At 50.4% G+C, this 17,984-nt stretch overlaps 1 protein-coding gene across 4 annotated transcripts in view; it reads right to left on the reverse strand.

The window, feature by feature from the left end:
- cables1 (Cdk5 and Abl enzyme substrate 1) overlaps positions 1-17,984 on the reverse strand; it is a 225,190-nt gene that overhangs the window by 25,905 nt on the left and 181,301 nt on the right. For all 4 annotated transcript variants that reach the window (XM_072468108.1, XM_072468107.1, XM_072468106.1 and 1 more), the window contains one exon: positions 10,940-11,043. In XM_072468108.1, coding sequence (XP_072324209.1) covers positions 10,940-11,043 — 104 coding nt within the window. The remainder of the gene's footprint in view (positions 1-10,939; positions 11,044-17,984) is intronic.

A 17,984-nucleotide genomic window follows, 5' to 3' on the forward strand; every position in this document is an offset into this window, starting at 1 on the left:
AGGGGATGAAAACAAGGAAAATCCTGCACTTAGGATTCCACTACCTCACGGGATGTGAGCTCCTGCCTCATGTGCCCAAGGATCTGCACATCAGACCTATTTAGCCACATGAAGACAAATAGCAGAGACTCTTTGATTTTGAGGCGCACATGTCACCCTCGAATCAATGGGTAGCCAACGACAATATAAGTGTAAGTTCTTGTTGGTGGTGGCTGCACTATGTCTGCTGTGGTCTGTACTGAACAAATACAGCAACTTCACACTGAATGTCTTGCAATTTGCTCGCACTTTGGGAACCTGGCTGTGTTTACTTGTTGGCAAACCAGACCTTGTGCAGATCGCACTAGCATGTTAAGAACAACATGGCGGTCAAGATATTTTCAGGGTGGATTATTGGAGCCCGAGTGAATGAGCGTAGGTGGAATTCCACAACAAGCTTTGGCGGTTACAGAATGTAACCCAAGGAAAACATTTCAAGGAGCTCTCCTAAGCAAAGGAGAATGTTATAGATTTCCTGTAGTTTGACACATCGCAATTAAACATTGGCTATAAAATCAAACCTGCATGTTCAAGATTGGCCTGTTGGAAATATGAAACCAATATGTTCCCAGAAACTGAAGCTGCCAATTTTTCTTTCTCCTGCATCGTGCTGTACTGTGACCAACACATTGTAGTGAAAAACATACTGTAGTCTGCGGGTTGCTAGGGAAACCATCAACATAATAAGATTTGCTTTGTGACAAGACCAGCTGAAATCAAAGTCTTCCTACACAAGTAATATGCTGATTTTCAGTAACATTTTAAGTGACTATGAGGGAGCCCATGCAGTGACCAGTGGCAGAAATGAAAATGACTGCCTGGTACATTCAGGGTCCAAGGCTGTTCTGATGGCACATCTGGACTCAATCCCCCAATGGTTGGCTGGACGTTTTTGAAAAACATATTCTCTGTGGTTCTGCTCATTGTTGACATTTCTTGTACGTCTAGCTTGGCAGCACATGTTTGGATAGCAGGCTGTCACAGATGGTCACGGACAGAATGCTGTCCCCGTGTCTGTGTGGGTCTCACGCCCACAGCCCAAAGATGAGCAAAGTGGGTGGATTGGCCATGCTAAATTGTCCCTTAATTGAAAAAAAAAAAGAACAGTATGCTGGCTCTCGGCTATGCGCCATACAGCAACGGTTAGGAGCATTGGAAATGGAATCTTTGCCAGTAGGCAAGGTTTAATTGCTTTTTGGTTTGTGTTTTGCTTCACTGTTCAGTTTCGCTTGTAGGGACACAGCACAAGTGCATCCTGTAATTGTGCCCCAGACCCCGCTCATTGGGGTAGAAATTGAAACAGGCAAGTTCAGGCAGCAAATAGGCCGCAAGGAATAATCGCAAAGTTTACGAGAAGCTGATCCTTGGCACTGGTAACAATAGCGTATGGTGCGGACGCAAATCAGGTGTTGCCAGCTGCTTACCATTCTGGGCCATACTAATTTTGGCCGTTCAGGTAGCGAGCAGGGAAGTCCAGCAAAGGGAGCAGCACTATGGTTAGCACTGCCAGTGAGTATACCCCTTGGGCAGGGGTAAACCACTGAGTATACCCCTTGGCCGGGGGTACACCAGTGAGTATACCCTTTGGGCAGGGGTAAACCAGTGAGTATACCCTTTGGGCAGGGGTAAACCAGTGAGTATACCCCTTGGGCAGGGGTAAACCAGTGAGTATACCCTTTGGGCAGGGGTAAACCAGTTCGTATCTCCCATAGGAAGAGGTAAACCAGTGTATACCCATTGGGCAGTGTTAAACAGGGTTTCCACGCAGTCAAATCTGTTTAGTGCAAGACAGGAACTAAATCAACTGTCCATGGCAGTCCTGACCTTAGACAGCTGCGTAGTACATGCACTGCAGGTGGCTTCAGCTAGTGGACAAACTCACTTCAGAATCTCTGAACAGCTGGAGAGAAATCCACTCATGTCAGGTTCTGTTCCCTGATCATTTCTCTTTGCTTTCCAAGGTTCAGGGAGTGTTCAGCCTCAGGTAGGTAGCAGCTAGAGCTCTGGAAACACCGAGTGTGCATGTGAGCATTGCCTATGTAGCCGAGTACCACAGGGCACTGATATAAACATTGGCAAGCTTCCCACCACTTGTTCAGCCAGGACCACCCGACTTACTCCATTAATTCCAAAAGCATTTCCACTGTCTTTCTGGGAGTCGCCTGTTGCAACTGAGTACTGAGGACTTTGGGACTCTGGTATCAGGTATATGAACATACCCTACCCAGCAGAGCTGGCCTTTGAGTGATTATTGCATTAGAGAAGGGAAAGTTCTTTGCCTTTGTTGTCACCTGATTTGAGGATCTTGTGAAGGCACCTTGGTGGTACTTTCCCACTGTTTTGGAGGTGCCAGCTGACGGTCAACCACGTCTTTGAAACATGACTGAGTGTGCGAATCACAGCTATTTGATAAACCATGACTTTAAAAGTCCAATGATGACCATTGTCGATTGTCATAAAAACCCAGCTAGTAATGTCGTCTGAGGAGGGAAATCTGCCATCCTTACCTTGTCTGGCCTACATGAAATGAAATTCGCTTATTGTCACAAGTAGGTTTCAAGTTAGGTTACTGTGAAAATCCCCTAGTCGTCATATTCCGGCGCATGTTCGGGGAGGCTGGTACGGAATTGAACCCACGCTGCTGGCCTGCCTTGGTCTGCTTTAAAAGCCAGCTATTTAGCCAGCCCCTTCGCTAAAGATCCACAATGTGATTGACTGTTAGATGTTTACAGCGATGGACCAGGCAAGGCACTCAGTTCAAGGGCAGTTAGGGATGGGCCCAGCCAGCAATGCCCACATCCTATGAATGAATAAACAAAAAAGTCTCGTTTTGAGATCATGGCCCTGAAATACTCTCTTCCTCAGTCGGCCGTCGGCTGAGCTGGCACACCGGAGGCAATGATCATGTTTGTACATCTCTGCCTTCATTGAGACGAGGCTCATAAGATACAGAAAATAGTCCACATTTTGCAGGATCTCACTTAGCCTTCTGATTATGCAGGAACACAAAGAGGCGCGCGCACGCACGCAGGCAGAGGTGCACACAGGCAGAAGCGCGGGCATGCGCGCACACTGGCAGAGGCACGGGCATGCGCGCACACAGGCAGAGGCGCGGGCACGCGCGCACACTGGCAGAGGCACGGGCATGCGCGCACACAGGCAGAGGCGCGGGCACGCGCACACACTGGCAGAGGCGTGGGCACGTGCGCACACTGGCAGAGGCACGGGCACGCGCGCACACAGGCAGAGGCGTGGGCACATGCGCACACTGGCAGAGGTGTGGGCACGTGCGCACACTGGCAGAGGCACGGGCGCACACAGGCAGAGGCGCGGGCACGCGCACACACTGGCAGAGGCGTGGGCACATGCGCACACTGGCAGAGGCACGGGCGCACGCGCACACAGGCAGAGGCGCGGGCACGCGCGCACACAGGCAGAGGCGTGGGCACGTGCGCACACTGGCAGAGGTGTGGGCACGTGCGCACACTGGCAGAGGCACGGGCGCACACAGGCAGAGGCGCGGGCACACGCACACACTGGCAGAGGCGTGGGCACGTGCGCACACAGGCAGAGGCGTGGGCACGTGCGCACACTGGCAGAGGCGTGGGCACGCGCACACACTGACAGAGGCACGGGCGCACACAGGCAGAGGCGCGGGCACGCGCACACACTGGAAGAGGCACAGGCGCGCGCGCACACTGGCAGAGGCGTGGGCACGGGCGCACACTGGCAGAGGCACAGGCGCACACTGGCAGAGGCACAGGCGCACACTGGCAGAGGCACGGGCGCACGCGCACACAGGCAGAGGCACGGGCACACACTGGCAGAGGCACGGGCGCACGCGCACACTGGCAGAGGCACGGGCACACACTGGCAGAGGCACGGGCGCACGCGCACACAGGCAGAGGCACGGGCACGCGCACACACTGGCAGAGGCACGGGCGCACGCGCACACTGGCAGAGGCACGGGCGCACACTGGCAGAGGCGTGGGCACGTGCGCACACTGGCAGAGGCACGGGCGCACACTGGCAGAGGCGTGGGCACGTGCGCACACTGGCAGAGGCACGGGCGCACACTGGCAGAGGCGTGGGCGCACGCGCACACTGGCAGAGGTGCACAGACATACAGAAGCTGTTGTTAGAGTCAATACCTCAGGGAAATATTCTGCTGGTGGGCTTTCAATACCCAGCACCTTGAACAAGTGTTGCCATGTCTGGGCCTAGTCGTCACTATGCACTCAGATATTATAGTTTCATGGAACAGCTTTCATGCCAAACATGCCAGGATCATCACGTCTCTCCCACTCAGTTTTAGAACTGTCTAGCCTGGTTAGAAATTCAGCTTCCCGAATATTAATGACTCCAGCATCATCAAGGGGAAGGTGGTGGGGTAGTAGTATTGTCACTGGACTAGTAATTCAGAGATCCAGGATTCGAATCCCACCATGGCAGATGGTGGAAACTGAATCCAGTAAATATCTGGAATTCAAAGTCAATTGATGACCATGAAACCATTGTCGATTGTCATAAAAACCCATCTGGTTTGCTAATAAATTTAAGGGAAAGAAATCTGATGTCCTTACCTGATCTGGCCTACATGTGACTCCAAACCCACAGTGATGTGGTTGACTTTTAAGCACCCTCTGAAATGGCCAGGCAAACCACTCAGATCAAGGGCAATTAGGGCTGGGGAACAAATGGTTTGTGCAAGCTTGAGAAACCCACCCAGCCTTGCTGAAAATGTCAAGCTCAATGAAATACAATATTGAGGCTGCCAGCAATATGTCAGTTCCACTGTCAATTTACGCATGCGTGGGTTGCGTCCTGCTTCGTTTCGCGGCCTGTCAAAATGGAGGCCGCTGGGAATGAGGGGCGTCATTCTCCGACCCCCCAGCGGGTCGGAGAATGGCCTTTGGCCGCCGTGAATCCTGCCCCCGCCGGTTGCCGAAGTCTCCGGTACTGGATATTCGGCGGGGGCGGGAATCGGGCCGCGCCGGTTGGCGGGCCCCCCCCCCCCCCCCCCCCCCCCGCTCAATTCTCCGGCCCGGATGGGCCGAAGTCCCGCCGAGAAATTGCCTGTCCCGCCGGCGTAAATTAAAGTAGGTATTTACCGGCGGGACAAGGTGGCGTGGGTGGGCTCCGGGGTCCTGGGGGGGGGGGGGGCGGGGCGATCTGACCCCGGGGGGTGCCTCCACGGTGGCCTGGCCCGCGATCGGGGCCCACCGATCCACGGGCGGGCCTGTGCCGTGGGGGCACTCTTTCCCTTCCGCCTCCGCAACGGTCTCCACCATGGCGGAGGCGGAAGAGACTCTCCCCACTGCGCATGCGCTGGAAACTGTCAGCGGCCGCTGACACTCCCGCGCATGCGCCGCCCGGGGATGTCATTTCCGCGCCAGCTGGCGGGGCAACAAAGGCCGTTTCCGCCAGCTGGCGGGGCGGAAATCCCTCCGGCGCCGGCCTAGCCCCTCAATGTTGGGGCTCGGCCCCCAAAGATGCGGCGCATTCCGCACCTTTGGGGCGGCGCGATGCCCGTCTGATTGGCGCCGTTTTGGGCGCCAGTGGGCGGACATCGCGCCGTTGGTGGAGAATTTCGCCCCAGGTCACAATTTTGGATCTCTGGCTCCACAACGCCTCCGCATTCGCGGGTTTATCCAGTGTTGGGGTGGCAAAATTCCACCTATTGTTGGGGAGAGCTGTTTGCCTCATACTTTCACACAAGCAAACCTTGCGCTCCAGGAGCAACACCACTGAAAGGTAATTTTCAACTTCTGATTCTGAAAAATATGCAGCGGGGTTGGCAGACTCAACGTCCTGCCAAATTAAAGTGCGAATAACATGCTTTACACAGTGTTTGGTTTTGATTTCTGGGACAGGGTCATGTTTGGTAATCACTTTAGGGAGCTCCAATTCAGGAAGTCGGTGCGCCTGTGCTTTATAATGATTTCACTGAAAAAACATCACTGGCAGGAAGGTAATGGACTAAAGATTATACACAATGACAATTTTGATTTATCACCTGCAAACATTCCTCACACTGTCAAAGCATCAAGTCTCCACAATGTTCACTACAGCCAGACTGGATTGCGCTAAAGTTTAAAAAAATAAGTCAAACACCAACTGTTAATTTAAGAAAGAAAAATCAGTGAGTAAAATCCAGATTCAAAGCAATCTTCCTGACTGAAGAGAAAGAATTCCATTGATTGACCCAGAGCCTGTAATTTACAACTGCTGTGATTAACAGCAGCAGTTTTTAAAGTAGCCACTATTACATTTTGCCTAACACGAACATTGACCCTAACGGGACAGACCGCACTCTCAATGGTAAATCACAGGTGTAGCTCCAGGCCACAGACAATGCAGGAGATTTATTAGTGGAGATATGAATTCCTCGCATCACGATGTGCGGCATCATCATAAATCGACTTCTGGTATTTTCCTCCTTTGCTACTTTGGTCTTTCAAAGGATGATTCAGGGGCTGGTTTAGCGCAGGGCTAAATCACTGGCTTTGAAAGCAGACCAAGGCAGGCCAGCAGCACGGTTCAATTCCTGTACCAGCCTCCCCGAACAGGTGCCGGAATGTGGCGACTAAGGGCTTTTCACAGTAACTTCATTTGAAGCCTGCTTGTGACAATAAGCGATTTTCATTTCATTTCATTCAGCTCGACGTAGCAACCAAAGTCCTCAGACACATTTATGATGTTGCGACACATGATCATTTCTTCCACCTCCATGAGGTTGAAAAATAATTTCAACAAAGCTGCTGAGCTAATTATCGTATTTGGCTCATGGCAGGCATTAATTATTAGACTAGCCAACTTCATGTTAGGAACTTACAGAGTCAATCAGACTTTGAGGTGTGAAATCAAGACTTTGAGATGTGGAATCCAGAGTGTCTGGTTCTCACAAGCTATTTTATTTATTTAATATCCAGCTCTCAACTCAAGTGTGTAGAATTTTGCCATTGTCACATCTCCTTTCTAGAGTGCGTAGAGTCATCTGTTGTGAGGTGTTTACCTCAAGAATAAAGATCCAGATTTGCTCATCTGCACCCTGTGCTTCAGCTGATCAGCCACTGAAAGCCTCATCAACGCCATTGCCACCTTTAGATTGAGCAAATCACCTGATGGTCAAGGCGTTACCTTTCTTTGATCTAGCCCGATGAGTGCAAGACACGAACTTCGCCAACATGTCGTCTTTCAGCTAAATTCTCATTTTCCGCTGGCTGATCTCCCACCTTGGACCCTCTGTAACCCTCTTGAGGTCAACAAAACCGTTGCTGCTTGCATTCTATCGCACCAAGTTCCTTTATCCTACAACCCCGATGCTTGCTCGACTACATTGGCCCGTGGTTTGCTAATGCCCAAACTTTCAAATTCATACCCTCATTTCCCCTCCTTGACCTCATCTTCCAGTCTCTGCAACCTCCTCGGGCCTCACATCTTCCAGTCTCTGCAACCTCCTCAGGCCTCACATCTTCCCGTCTCTGCAACCTCCTCAGGCCTCACATCTTCCCGTCTCTGCAACCTCCTCAGGCCTTACAACCCTTGCACTGATCTCATTCTGGCCTCTTGCACATTCTCAATTTTATTTGCTCCATCATTAACAGCCATGCCTTTACAGCCCCCCCCCCCCCCCCCCCCCCCCCCCCACAAAAAAAAAGTCGCTTGTTAGAATTTACCTCTGACCAATCTTTTGGGCATCTGCCCTAATATCTCAGCATGAGGATCAGTGTCAAATTCTGTTTGAAAACACTCCTTAAAAGCAACTTGGGATGTTTCGAGGCTGTCAAGGTGCTATAGAAGTGTGCATTGTTGCTGGTGGTCAGCAGGAAAGTCATGTACTGAAACCAAAGCGCTCAAACCAGTCTGTTTATCTTCCTAGTGCACTTTGAATGACAGTGTAAAATGGCCAATGTCGATTTGGGATTTCCATTTGATGGCTGACTCTCTATTGCCCGTCTTACAGTATCATCCGATGTCTAAACTACCCCTGTCTCATCGACCACCACATACTCTGAAGTGCCCAACGCCACAACCTTCAAAGTAAATTCATGGCTGCCAAATAAATTATGCAAAAATGTCCCATCACTCAGTGCAGGGGAAAAATGCACAGCTTTGACAATGCAATAAAGAGAGATATCTCCAAATAACTTCTGACTGGCTGGTTTCCAATGTACTTTGCCCGTCCAGTTAAGAGAACATTGGTCCAGACCTTTGTATCAGTGGCTAAGTGGGAACTCTCAGTTTTTGTTTTGTCACACAAATGGGTACTATGCATGGTGTTGGAGGTAATATTTTGGCACGGTTAGAGGATTGGCTAACAGGAAGCAGCGAGTAGCGATAAGGGTCTTTCGCAAGTTGGAGGGCAGTAACCAGTGGAGTGCCACAGTGATCAGGGCTGGGACTGCAGCTCTTCGTAATATGTATTCATGATTTGGAGGAAGGAGCAGAATGCATTGTGGCCAAATTTGCAGCTGTTACGAAGGGAAGGCAGATTGTAAAGATGATATAAAGAGTTTACAGGCAGAGTAATTACCAGACTAACAGCCCAAATTTAGACATCGACAGGTCCTGAAGGGGGTGTGATATCATTAGCATTAACTCCTACGCAGCCATCTGCGGCAAACTCCGAGGCTTCAGACCAAATCAGCTCCCTAGGACTTCCATTGCCACTATGGCCCCCAGTGTCATTGAGCGTTTGTTGTTAATGGGAGTGGATGATCTGGGCCGATATCAAGTTTTAACTTTGTTTCCAATATTGTAGTTTCCCAAACAGGTACACTCGCCAAAGAAAAAATGTATGATGCTCTCAAAGTCATATATTACTAACAGTTTATTGTTCCTCACATGTATACATGTACAGCTTGTGCTGGTCATACACTTGTTGCCACTTGGTTTTCAGTTGTGGATATGGTTCCACTTAAATACCTAAAGGAATTGACCAATTATGTGCCACATAATAGGCCTCGCTGTCTGCAAGGAGAGGCTTAACAGTCAGCCTCTAATTGCTGTTAAGCATTTTGGAGGCACAGTTCCTAATCTTTCGATATGCTACAAGTATTACCGTTATAAGTAAAGGAATTAACATTTCAAGGAATAAAATGGCACAATTTCTGCCATCACGTCAGGAATTAGATACAAAGTTCTCATTTTATACCTTTGATGTTGAAGCAAAAATGTTACCTGCTATCTCGCCAATAGCGCTCTGTGCAACCTTCAGCTGCATAAATAAGTAATCATATTCAGCAGGTTTGCAAACTGCAAAGAAAGCTCATTACTCAAGAGAGCTAAATTAAGTTGCACCTCCAGTGTTTCCTCAAGGGATAATTAATGATTGAAAGCAATTAAAAATGAATCATTCTCACAATGGTGGTGTGGTGGATATATTCCTTCTAGCATGCTACAGTACTAAGCTTAACATACCAGAGATCTCAGGTTTGATCCCTGCTCGATGTTGAGAGATACTTGATCTTAGCCAGGGTGACAATAGGGGTATTAACACCTGGTTCTAAGGGTGAAAGAAAGGGGATAGGTCAGCCTGTTGCACAATGGGCTCGATTTCAGTCTGGGCCTATTTTTCAGCATGTCTGAACAAAGATCTGAAGACAATAGGGGTTGTTTGCTGGCCCTCGTCAACATTCTCAGCCCAATCAGCCAAGTGCTGGCCATACCTCCACCGAAAGCGCGCCCAAATGAGGGGGACAATAGCAGACTGCTTCCTTCGATGCTGCCAGCTCTCAGTTAAGTCCCAGGAGGAAAAAGGGGTCGATCACAATTCTTGTGCCGTCATGGAGCATTCTTGCTCCTCCCAGCTCCAGGGGAATGGTTTAAGAGAAGGATATACTGTGTAGATTGGCGCTGGAAGTCCCACAGCTAAATTCATACTTGCTGTACACATTATATCATAGAATTTACAGTGCAGAAGGAGGCCATTCGGCCCATCGAGCCTGCACCGGCTCTTAGAAAGAGCACCCTACTTAAGCCCAAACCTCTACCCTATCCCTGTAACCCAGTAACCCCACCTCACCTCGCCTTTTTTTGGACACTAAGAGCAATTTATCATGGCCAATCCACCTAACCTGCACATCTTTGTACTGTGGGAGGAAAAAGGAGCACCCAGAGAAAACTCACGCAGACACGGGGAGAATGTGCAGACTCCACACAGACAGTGACCCGAGCCGGGAATCGAACCTGGGACCCTGGAGCTGTGAAGCAACTGTGCTAACCACTATGCTACCATGCTGCCCTATGATGCAATACACAGCAATTTCCACCTCAATGTCTTTTACCAGAAATTTGCCTCGAGTGTCTATTGCTCGTGAAGAAATGAGGATTTGAGGTGACATCAATGTTGGACAAACCTGCAATGTTCACTGCCTGGAGTAACACATCAACACTACTTTGACAAGACACCAGAGTGAAAACCACACACAAAGAACACTAACTCAGTGTCAGTCTGCTTCACAAGGTGCAGGGTGTTCCAAACAGGTCTGACCAGATTCCCTTCTTACTGCCAATTTCTAACAAAATAAACATGCTGGAAATCTCAAAGCCCTATTTTTAACTCCCAATCCATACCATTCGAATCCTATCAGACACATTTATCGAGAGCAGCTGTCAATCCCAGGTAAATCGTTGAAAATGTCACCTTGATGGCCCTTTCCCAAAGAAAACAAGTTTAACTCTGCTGACCGTCACTTATTATTTCCTCGCAATACATCCGTGGTACTTTTGAGTGTTATGTACTATTCACAATAATTCTCAATCATATTTTGTAGCACCACTTGGACAGTAATGAGGATGGTCAACAAACTTGCAGACATGATTTCTATAGTCTCACGGCTGCATTCAGCCACACAAACGATTGCATCTGAATGAGAGGGGAACAAATGGTACCTACCATGTAGGAAGGGAAGATCAGAACTCTTTTATGTTTTCCACATGGCCACTGCGGGTTATCCAGCAGGTTAGGGTCATATTCCGCAAACTCCCCCACTTCATTGCCTGGAATAAAATCTCAACATTATTTAATGTTGCGTTCTTTCCAGCACACTCTTCATCAATTCTTTCATTTGCCAAAGGTTTGTGAAAGAATTGTGCAAATATAATTGAGAATAAACAGTCAAACGGAAACATCCAAGTGTCTCGCTACACCCCCTCTTTCCTTACCTTTTAAAAATTAGACTTCTAAATCCGTTGTTGCCGCTATAACTATTATTTTTGTTTCTTAAGCACTTTTAAGATGCAGACTTCGGATCTCCAGGTTGCAGAAAAGGAGAGAAGTATAATGGGGAAGGTTGCTACACGGATTTACAAGTATGATACCAGAAAACCAAGGATCAAGTGTTGAGAGTGTGAGACCCGCTACTGCAGGGAGAGGTTGAAGTGAGCAGCTTACAAGCTTTTAAGGAGAGATTGCGCAAGTATATGAGGGAGAAAGGCTTAGATAGTTACGATGGTAGGTTTAGATGAGAAAAGATGGAGGAGGTGCATGGTTGGTTGGGCTGAATGGCCTGTCATGTAATCCTATGTTACTGAGAGGTTGGAACTATCAGGACAGCCTGAAGTGGTTGGATCCAGCTCTTTACTGTAAGACGTAGAGGTCTTTAAAATTATGAAGGAGTTTGATAGGGTAGATGTAAAAAAGATGATTCCTCTTCATAACAATAATAATCTTTGTTGTCACAAGTAGGCTTACATCAACACTGCAATGACGTTACTGTGAAAAGCCCCTAGACGCCACATTCTGGCGCCTGTTCGGGTACACAGAGGGAGAATTCAGAATGTCCAATTCACCTTTCAGCACGTTTTTCGGGACTTGTGGGAGACACCCGGAGGAAACCCACGCAGACATGGGAAGAATGTGCAGACTCCGCACAGACAGTGACCCAAGCAGGAATCGAACCCGGGACCCTGGCGCTATGAAGCCACAGTGCTAACCACTGTGCTATTGAGAAGGCAAATCCAAAACTAGGGCTCATACATATAAGCTAGTAACTAATAAACTTCAGGAAAGTCTCATTTTACCTCGAGTGGTTAGAAATGTGAAACTCGACGCTGCGGGGGCACAGTGGTTAGCACTGCTGTCTCGCAATGCCAAGGACCCAGGTTCAATTCTGGCCTCGTGTGTGTGGAGTTTGCATGTTCCTCACAGAATCTCTACAGAGGAGTACATCCGGCCCATCGCGTCTGTGCCGGCCGTCTGAAAGAGCACTCTAACCAGGCCCAATCTCCCACCCTATCCCTGTAACCCCACCTAGGGTCAGTTTATCATGGTCAATCCACCTATTCTGCACATCTTTGGACTGTGGGAGGAAACCGGACACCCACCAGACACAGAAAGAATGTGCAAACTCCTCGCACACAGTCACCCAAGGTCGGAATCGAACCCGTGTCTCTGGCGCGGTGAGGCAACAGTGCTAACCACTGTACCACCGTTTCTCCCCGTGTCTGCATGAATTTCTTCCAGGTACCCCGGTTTCCTCCCACAGTCCAAAGTGCAGGTGGATTGGCCATGCTAAATTGCCTCTTCATATCCAAAGGTGTGCAAGTTAGAAGGGGTTATAGGTTTACGAGATAGGTTCTCTTTCAGAGGGAAAGTTGATGGGACGAACGGCCTCCTTATGCACTGTAGGAATTCTACGGTTCTACACGGTGTAGTTGAGGCAAATAGCACAAAACTATTTATGGGGGACATTAGACGAGTAAATGGGAGGAAGTGTATGTTGAAATTTTAGAAGAAGTAAAATGGGAGGAAGCTGGTGGGCAGCACATACACCAAAATATACTGGCGGAGCCAAATGGCCTCTCTCTGTGCTGGAAAATCTACTGAATAAACACAAGCACATCTTTGGAGAGACAGCAAATTATGTATACATAACGTGTCTATGCTTTTTCTAGTTTAAAGAGAGTGATGTGTTCTGGTCATATTTTCAGATGTATTATTTAAACCACACACATGAAATTTATCAAGTAAAACCACAGTCAATACATTGAATAGGCACACAATAAAAGCCCAATGGAGGGAATCATACCTCACAGCCTCCAAGGACCTGGTGAGTGGGATTAGAAAATTGGAAGTCTATGATGGACACAAACGTGTCCGTCTCCTCCAGCTTTTTCTGGAGGAGATTTCTGTATCCTTAGGGCAATCTGACGAGCAGTGTCGGGAATTCTGTTGAGCATGTTAATTAAATAATTAGCAAACATTATCTGAAGGCAGGGATGGGTCGGCCCACAGCAAGGGGGGGTCGGCCCACGGAGGGGGGTCGGCGCACAGCAGGGGGGCCGGCGCACAGCAGGGGGGGTCGGCCCACGGAGGGGGTCGACGGCGCACAGCAGGGCGATCGGCGCACAGCAGGGGGGTCGGCACACAGCAGGTGGGGTCGGCGCACAGCAGGTGGGGTCGGCGCACAGCAGGTGGGGTCGGCGCACAGCAGGTGGGGTCGGCGCACACAGGGGGGTGGGCGCACACAGGGGGGTGGGCGCCTACAGCGGGGTCGGCGCACACAGCGGGGTCGGCGCACACAGCGGGGTCGGCGCACACAGCGGGGTCGGCGCACACAGCGGGGTCGGCGCACACAGCGGGGTCGGCGCACAGCAGGTGGGGTCGGCGCACAGCAGGTGGGGTCGGCGCACAGCAGGTGGGGTCGGCGCACAGCAGGTGGAGTCGGCGCACAGCAGGTGGGGTCGGCGCACAGCAGGTGGGGTCGGCGCACAGCAGGTGGGGTCGGCGCACAGCAGGTGGGGTCGGCGCACAGCAGGTGGGGTCGGCGCACACAGGGGGGTCAGCGCACAGCAGGTGGGGTCGGCGCACACAGGGGGGGTCGGCGCACAGCAGGTGGGGTCGACGCACAGCAGGTGGGGTCGGCGCACAGCAGGTGGGGTCGGCGCACACAGGGGGGTCGGCGCACACAGTGGGGTCGGCGCACACAGTGGGGTCGGCGCACACAGCGGGGTCGGCGCACAGCAGGTGGGGTCGGCGCACAGCAGGTGGGGTCGGCGCACACAGGGGGGTCGGCGCACACAGCGGGGTCGGCGCACACAGCGGGGTCGGCGCACAGCGGGGTCGGCGCACAGCGGGGTCGGCGCACAGCAGGTGGGGTCGGCGCACAGCAGGTGGGGTCGGCGCACAGCAGTTGGGGTCGGCGCACAGCAGGTGGGGTCAGCGCACACAGGGGGGTCAGCGCACAGCAGGTGGGGTCGGCGCACACAGTGGGGGTCGGCGCACAGCAGCTGGGGAACGACGCACTGCAGGGGGGGGGTCGACGCACAGCAGGGGGGGATCGATGCACAGCAGGGGGGTGCGGCGCACAGCAGGGGGGTCGGCGCACAGCAGGGGTGGGGATGTCAGGCACGCCATGCAAATTGGCGAGTCCGAGGTCATCTGCAGGCAGAGGTTTACAATTACATGATTATTTTCTGGAGACTAATGTCACGGATAATGTTGATGAAGAAGTGGCTGCCATTTCTTTCAGTCTTCTCTTGCCACCATTTTGCCCTGTGCCCTCTCATCCCGTTTACCTCAGCACAGGAGGCACGGTGAAGGCTGCTGGCTGGCCTTCCAATTGTACTTGCTGATTTGCCCTCCTACCTCTTCAACCCATCCGCCATCTCTAATTGGACGGCAGTCCCAGCGGCGCCTAAATCAACCGCCTTCCAGAGGCTCGTACTGGTAGCCTTGCTACTGCAGCGATCGGATCTACAACCCGAAAATCACCCCACCGTAAAGATAGTGGTAAAATTCAGTGTTGATGGGGCATTAACATATGAAAGGAAGGAAGAATATGAGGCAACTTTTTTTGTTACAAAAACAAGAGCTACACAACAAGCGTCTATCAATCCATCTGTCAAAAAGGCATGTTGCAAGCTGTTGTGCTTGGCATCAGTTTGTGTACTGACTTCAACACTCTTTCGTCAGCAAACCCCTCATTATCTGCCGTCTCTCTTAATCCTTCTGTAGAAATCCACAGCTTTAGAACAGAGCAGTTTTCTAGCTGTGATTTGTAACGGACATGCTTCATATTTGCAGCTTTAATTATTGCAGGTGTATCATTAGTTATTTTAAAATATTGCACCAAGTAATAATATTAACAACAAACAAGGCCAGTTAGTTTCTGATTTTAACATTTCACCAGGTACATCATGAGAGAGCACTAAGGTCGGTATTTCGGCTATAAATCATTTTCCTTTTGGATTTTGGAACAGCAACGCTTAAAATATCGTCCCGTAGTACTTTCGTGGAAAGTGGTGCAAAGCCAATAAAGAAATTATCTGAAGGTCTGGATTAAATTTCTGCTCTCTCCGTCTAGGTTAGGTGGATTGGCCATGCTAAATTGCCCGTTCGTGTCCAAAAGGTTAGATGGGGTTATTGAGTAACTTCATTGCAATGTTAATGTAAGCCTACTTGTGATAATCATGATTATAAAGATTATTATTGGATTTTGGGGATGGGGAGGGGGCGCCGGGTGCAACCTCGTCCCATGGTCCCTTGGGTCTCTGGCGGTCAGTGGGAGCTCCTGGTCTGGGTGCAGCCACGCCCCACGGTCCCTTCGGTCTCTGGCGGGCAGTGGGAGCTCCTGGGCCGGGTGCAAGGGGGCCTGGTCTTTCAGAAGGTCAGTGCAGACTTAATGGGCCAAATAGCCTCATTCTGCACTGTATTCTATGATTCCTTATTTTCTATCACTCCAGGTTATGGTGAACTGGGCCAGGTCATACCCCAATAAAAGATTAGGTGGTCTGCAGGCCAAAACTGAATGTTGATACAAATTTTCATGTTTTTTATAGATGTCAGCTCCCATTTGCGGGCAAGTTCATTTTTTTAAGCAGATCTAGTTAGTCATCCATGGTGTTGCTCGTGGACAGGTGAGCTGTGTCTCTCATTATTTCATTGCAGTTGGTGGGATCTTGCAGTGCACAGATCGGGGGTCAAATTTTTTACATTACAACAGTGGCTACATTTTTTAAAAAACTACAAAATTTACTTAATTAACTGAATAAATATTTAATTGTAACATCCTGACGTTATGAAAGACACTCTGTAAATGCAAGTTCTATTATTTTTTATTAACTCCATTAATAGGCTGTTATGGTATTGTAGTGTGCTGGATATGTCATCAGGGGCGTCATTCTCCGACCCCCCGCCGGGTCGGAGAATGGCTGTTGGCCGCCGTGAATCCCGCCCCCGCCCAAGTCTCCGCTCCCGGAGATTGGGCGGGGGCGGGAATCCGGCCACGCCAGTTGGCGGGACCCCCCGCTGGATTCTCCGGCCCGGATGGGCCGAAGTCCCGCCCAGGAATTGCCTGTCCCGCCGACATAAATCAAACCTGGTATTTACCGGCGGGACCAGGCGGCGTGGGCGGGCTCCGGGGTCCTGGGGGGGGGGGGGGGGGGGGGCGCGGGGCGATCTGACCCCGGGGGGTGCCCCCACGGTGGCCTGGCCCGCGATTGGGGCCCACCGATCCGCGGGCATGCCTGTGCCGTGGGGGCACTCTTTCCCTTCCGCCTCCGCCACGGTCTCCACCATGGCGGAGGCGGAAGTGACTCTCCCCACTGCGCATGCGCGGGAAACTGACAGCGGCCGCTGACGCTCCCGCGCATGCGCTGGGAAACTGACAGCGGCCGCTGACGCTCCCGCGCATGCGCCGCATTTCCGCGCCAGCTGGCGGGGCAACAAACGCCATTTCCGCCAGCTGGCGGGGCGGTAATCCCTCCGGCGTCGGCTTAGCCCCTCAATGTTGGGGCTAGGCCGCCAAAGATGCGGAGACTTCCGCACCTTTTTGCCGGCGCGATGCCCGTCTGATTTGCGCCGGCTTTGGCTCCAGTCGGCGGGCATCCCGCCGTTGGGGGAGAATTTCGCCCCAGATTTGTAATCCAGAGAGACCTGGACTATAAATCAATAGGCAGAAAGCTCCAATCCAACCATGTCATTTGTTCCTCATAGTTCCTGCATTATAATCATGACTACACCACCAAGTTACTTCATTAGCTATCAAGCACTTTGGGATGGCTTGACATTGTGAAAGGTACAACATAAATACCAATCTATCTTTCTTTTCTTCTGAGAAAGTAATTCCAACAGGGCTATGAGGCACTCAATCATGTAAAGTCAGCTCACTTAAATATTTTACTGGTACCTGTCTGTCCAGGCACGATGTACAAGGTTTATCAGATGGCAGGAATACCAGGTGCCAGCAGCAGTGTACAACTGCTGACTACCTGTGGAGGGCGCAATTTCTTTTCCAGTTGGATTGGGATAGGCAAGGCATTTTCTTTCAGTTCCAGAATTTTCTGTTCAGAAATAATCAACCTCTGGTAATTTGAGATCCGGTCTTATCTTTTGCAATTCATCCATCTTTTGAGCCACCCCACACCTGCTTCAGCTTGTAAGCAGCACTGTGGTGTACCAGATATAGAGAGGTCTAGTGACATTTGGGGAACAGTGATATGTTTCCAAGTCAAGATGTTGTGCAACTTGGAAGGTACCTTGGAGATAATGGCATTCTCCCAGTGGTTGCCATCCCTTGTCTTTCTATGTGGTAGATATCAAAGGTTTGGGAGGTACTGGCAAAGACGCCTGGGCGAGTTGCAACAGTGCATGCTCTGGATGCGACACACTGCAGCCACTGTGCATCGGTGATGGGGGACTGACTGTTTAAGATGGGGTGCTAATCAAGTGTCTGCTTTGTCCTGGATGGGTTGGTGAAGCTGCACTCATCCAGTTAACTGGAGAAAAATTTATCACACTCCTGACTTGTGCCTTTTAGGTGGTGAAAAGGAATCAGGAGGGAGTCACTTGCTGCACAATACCTAGCTTCTGATCTGCACTTGGAGCCACAGTATTTGTTTTAATTTTTAAAAATATTTTTATTCTCCTCCTTTTTCACATTTTCTCCCACATTTACACCCATCAACAATAAACAATAATCAGCAAGATATGTCAATCC

The sequence above is a fragment of the Scyliorhinus torazame genome, chromosome 11, assembly GCF_047496885.1.
Source record: "Scyliorhinus torazame isolate Kashiwa2021f chromosome 11, sScyTor2.1, whole genome shotgun sequence".
NCBI classification, from domain to species: domain Eukaryota; kingdom Metazoa; phylum Chordata; class Chondrichthyes; order Carcharhiniformes; family Scyliorhinidae; genus Scyliorhinus; species Scyliorhinus torazame.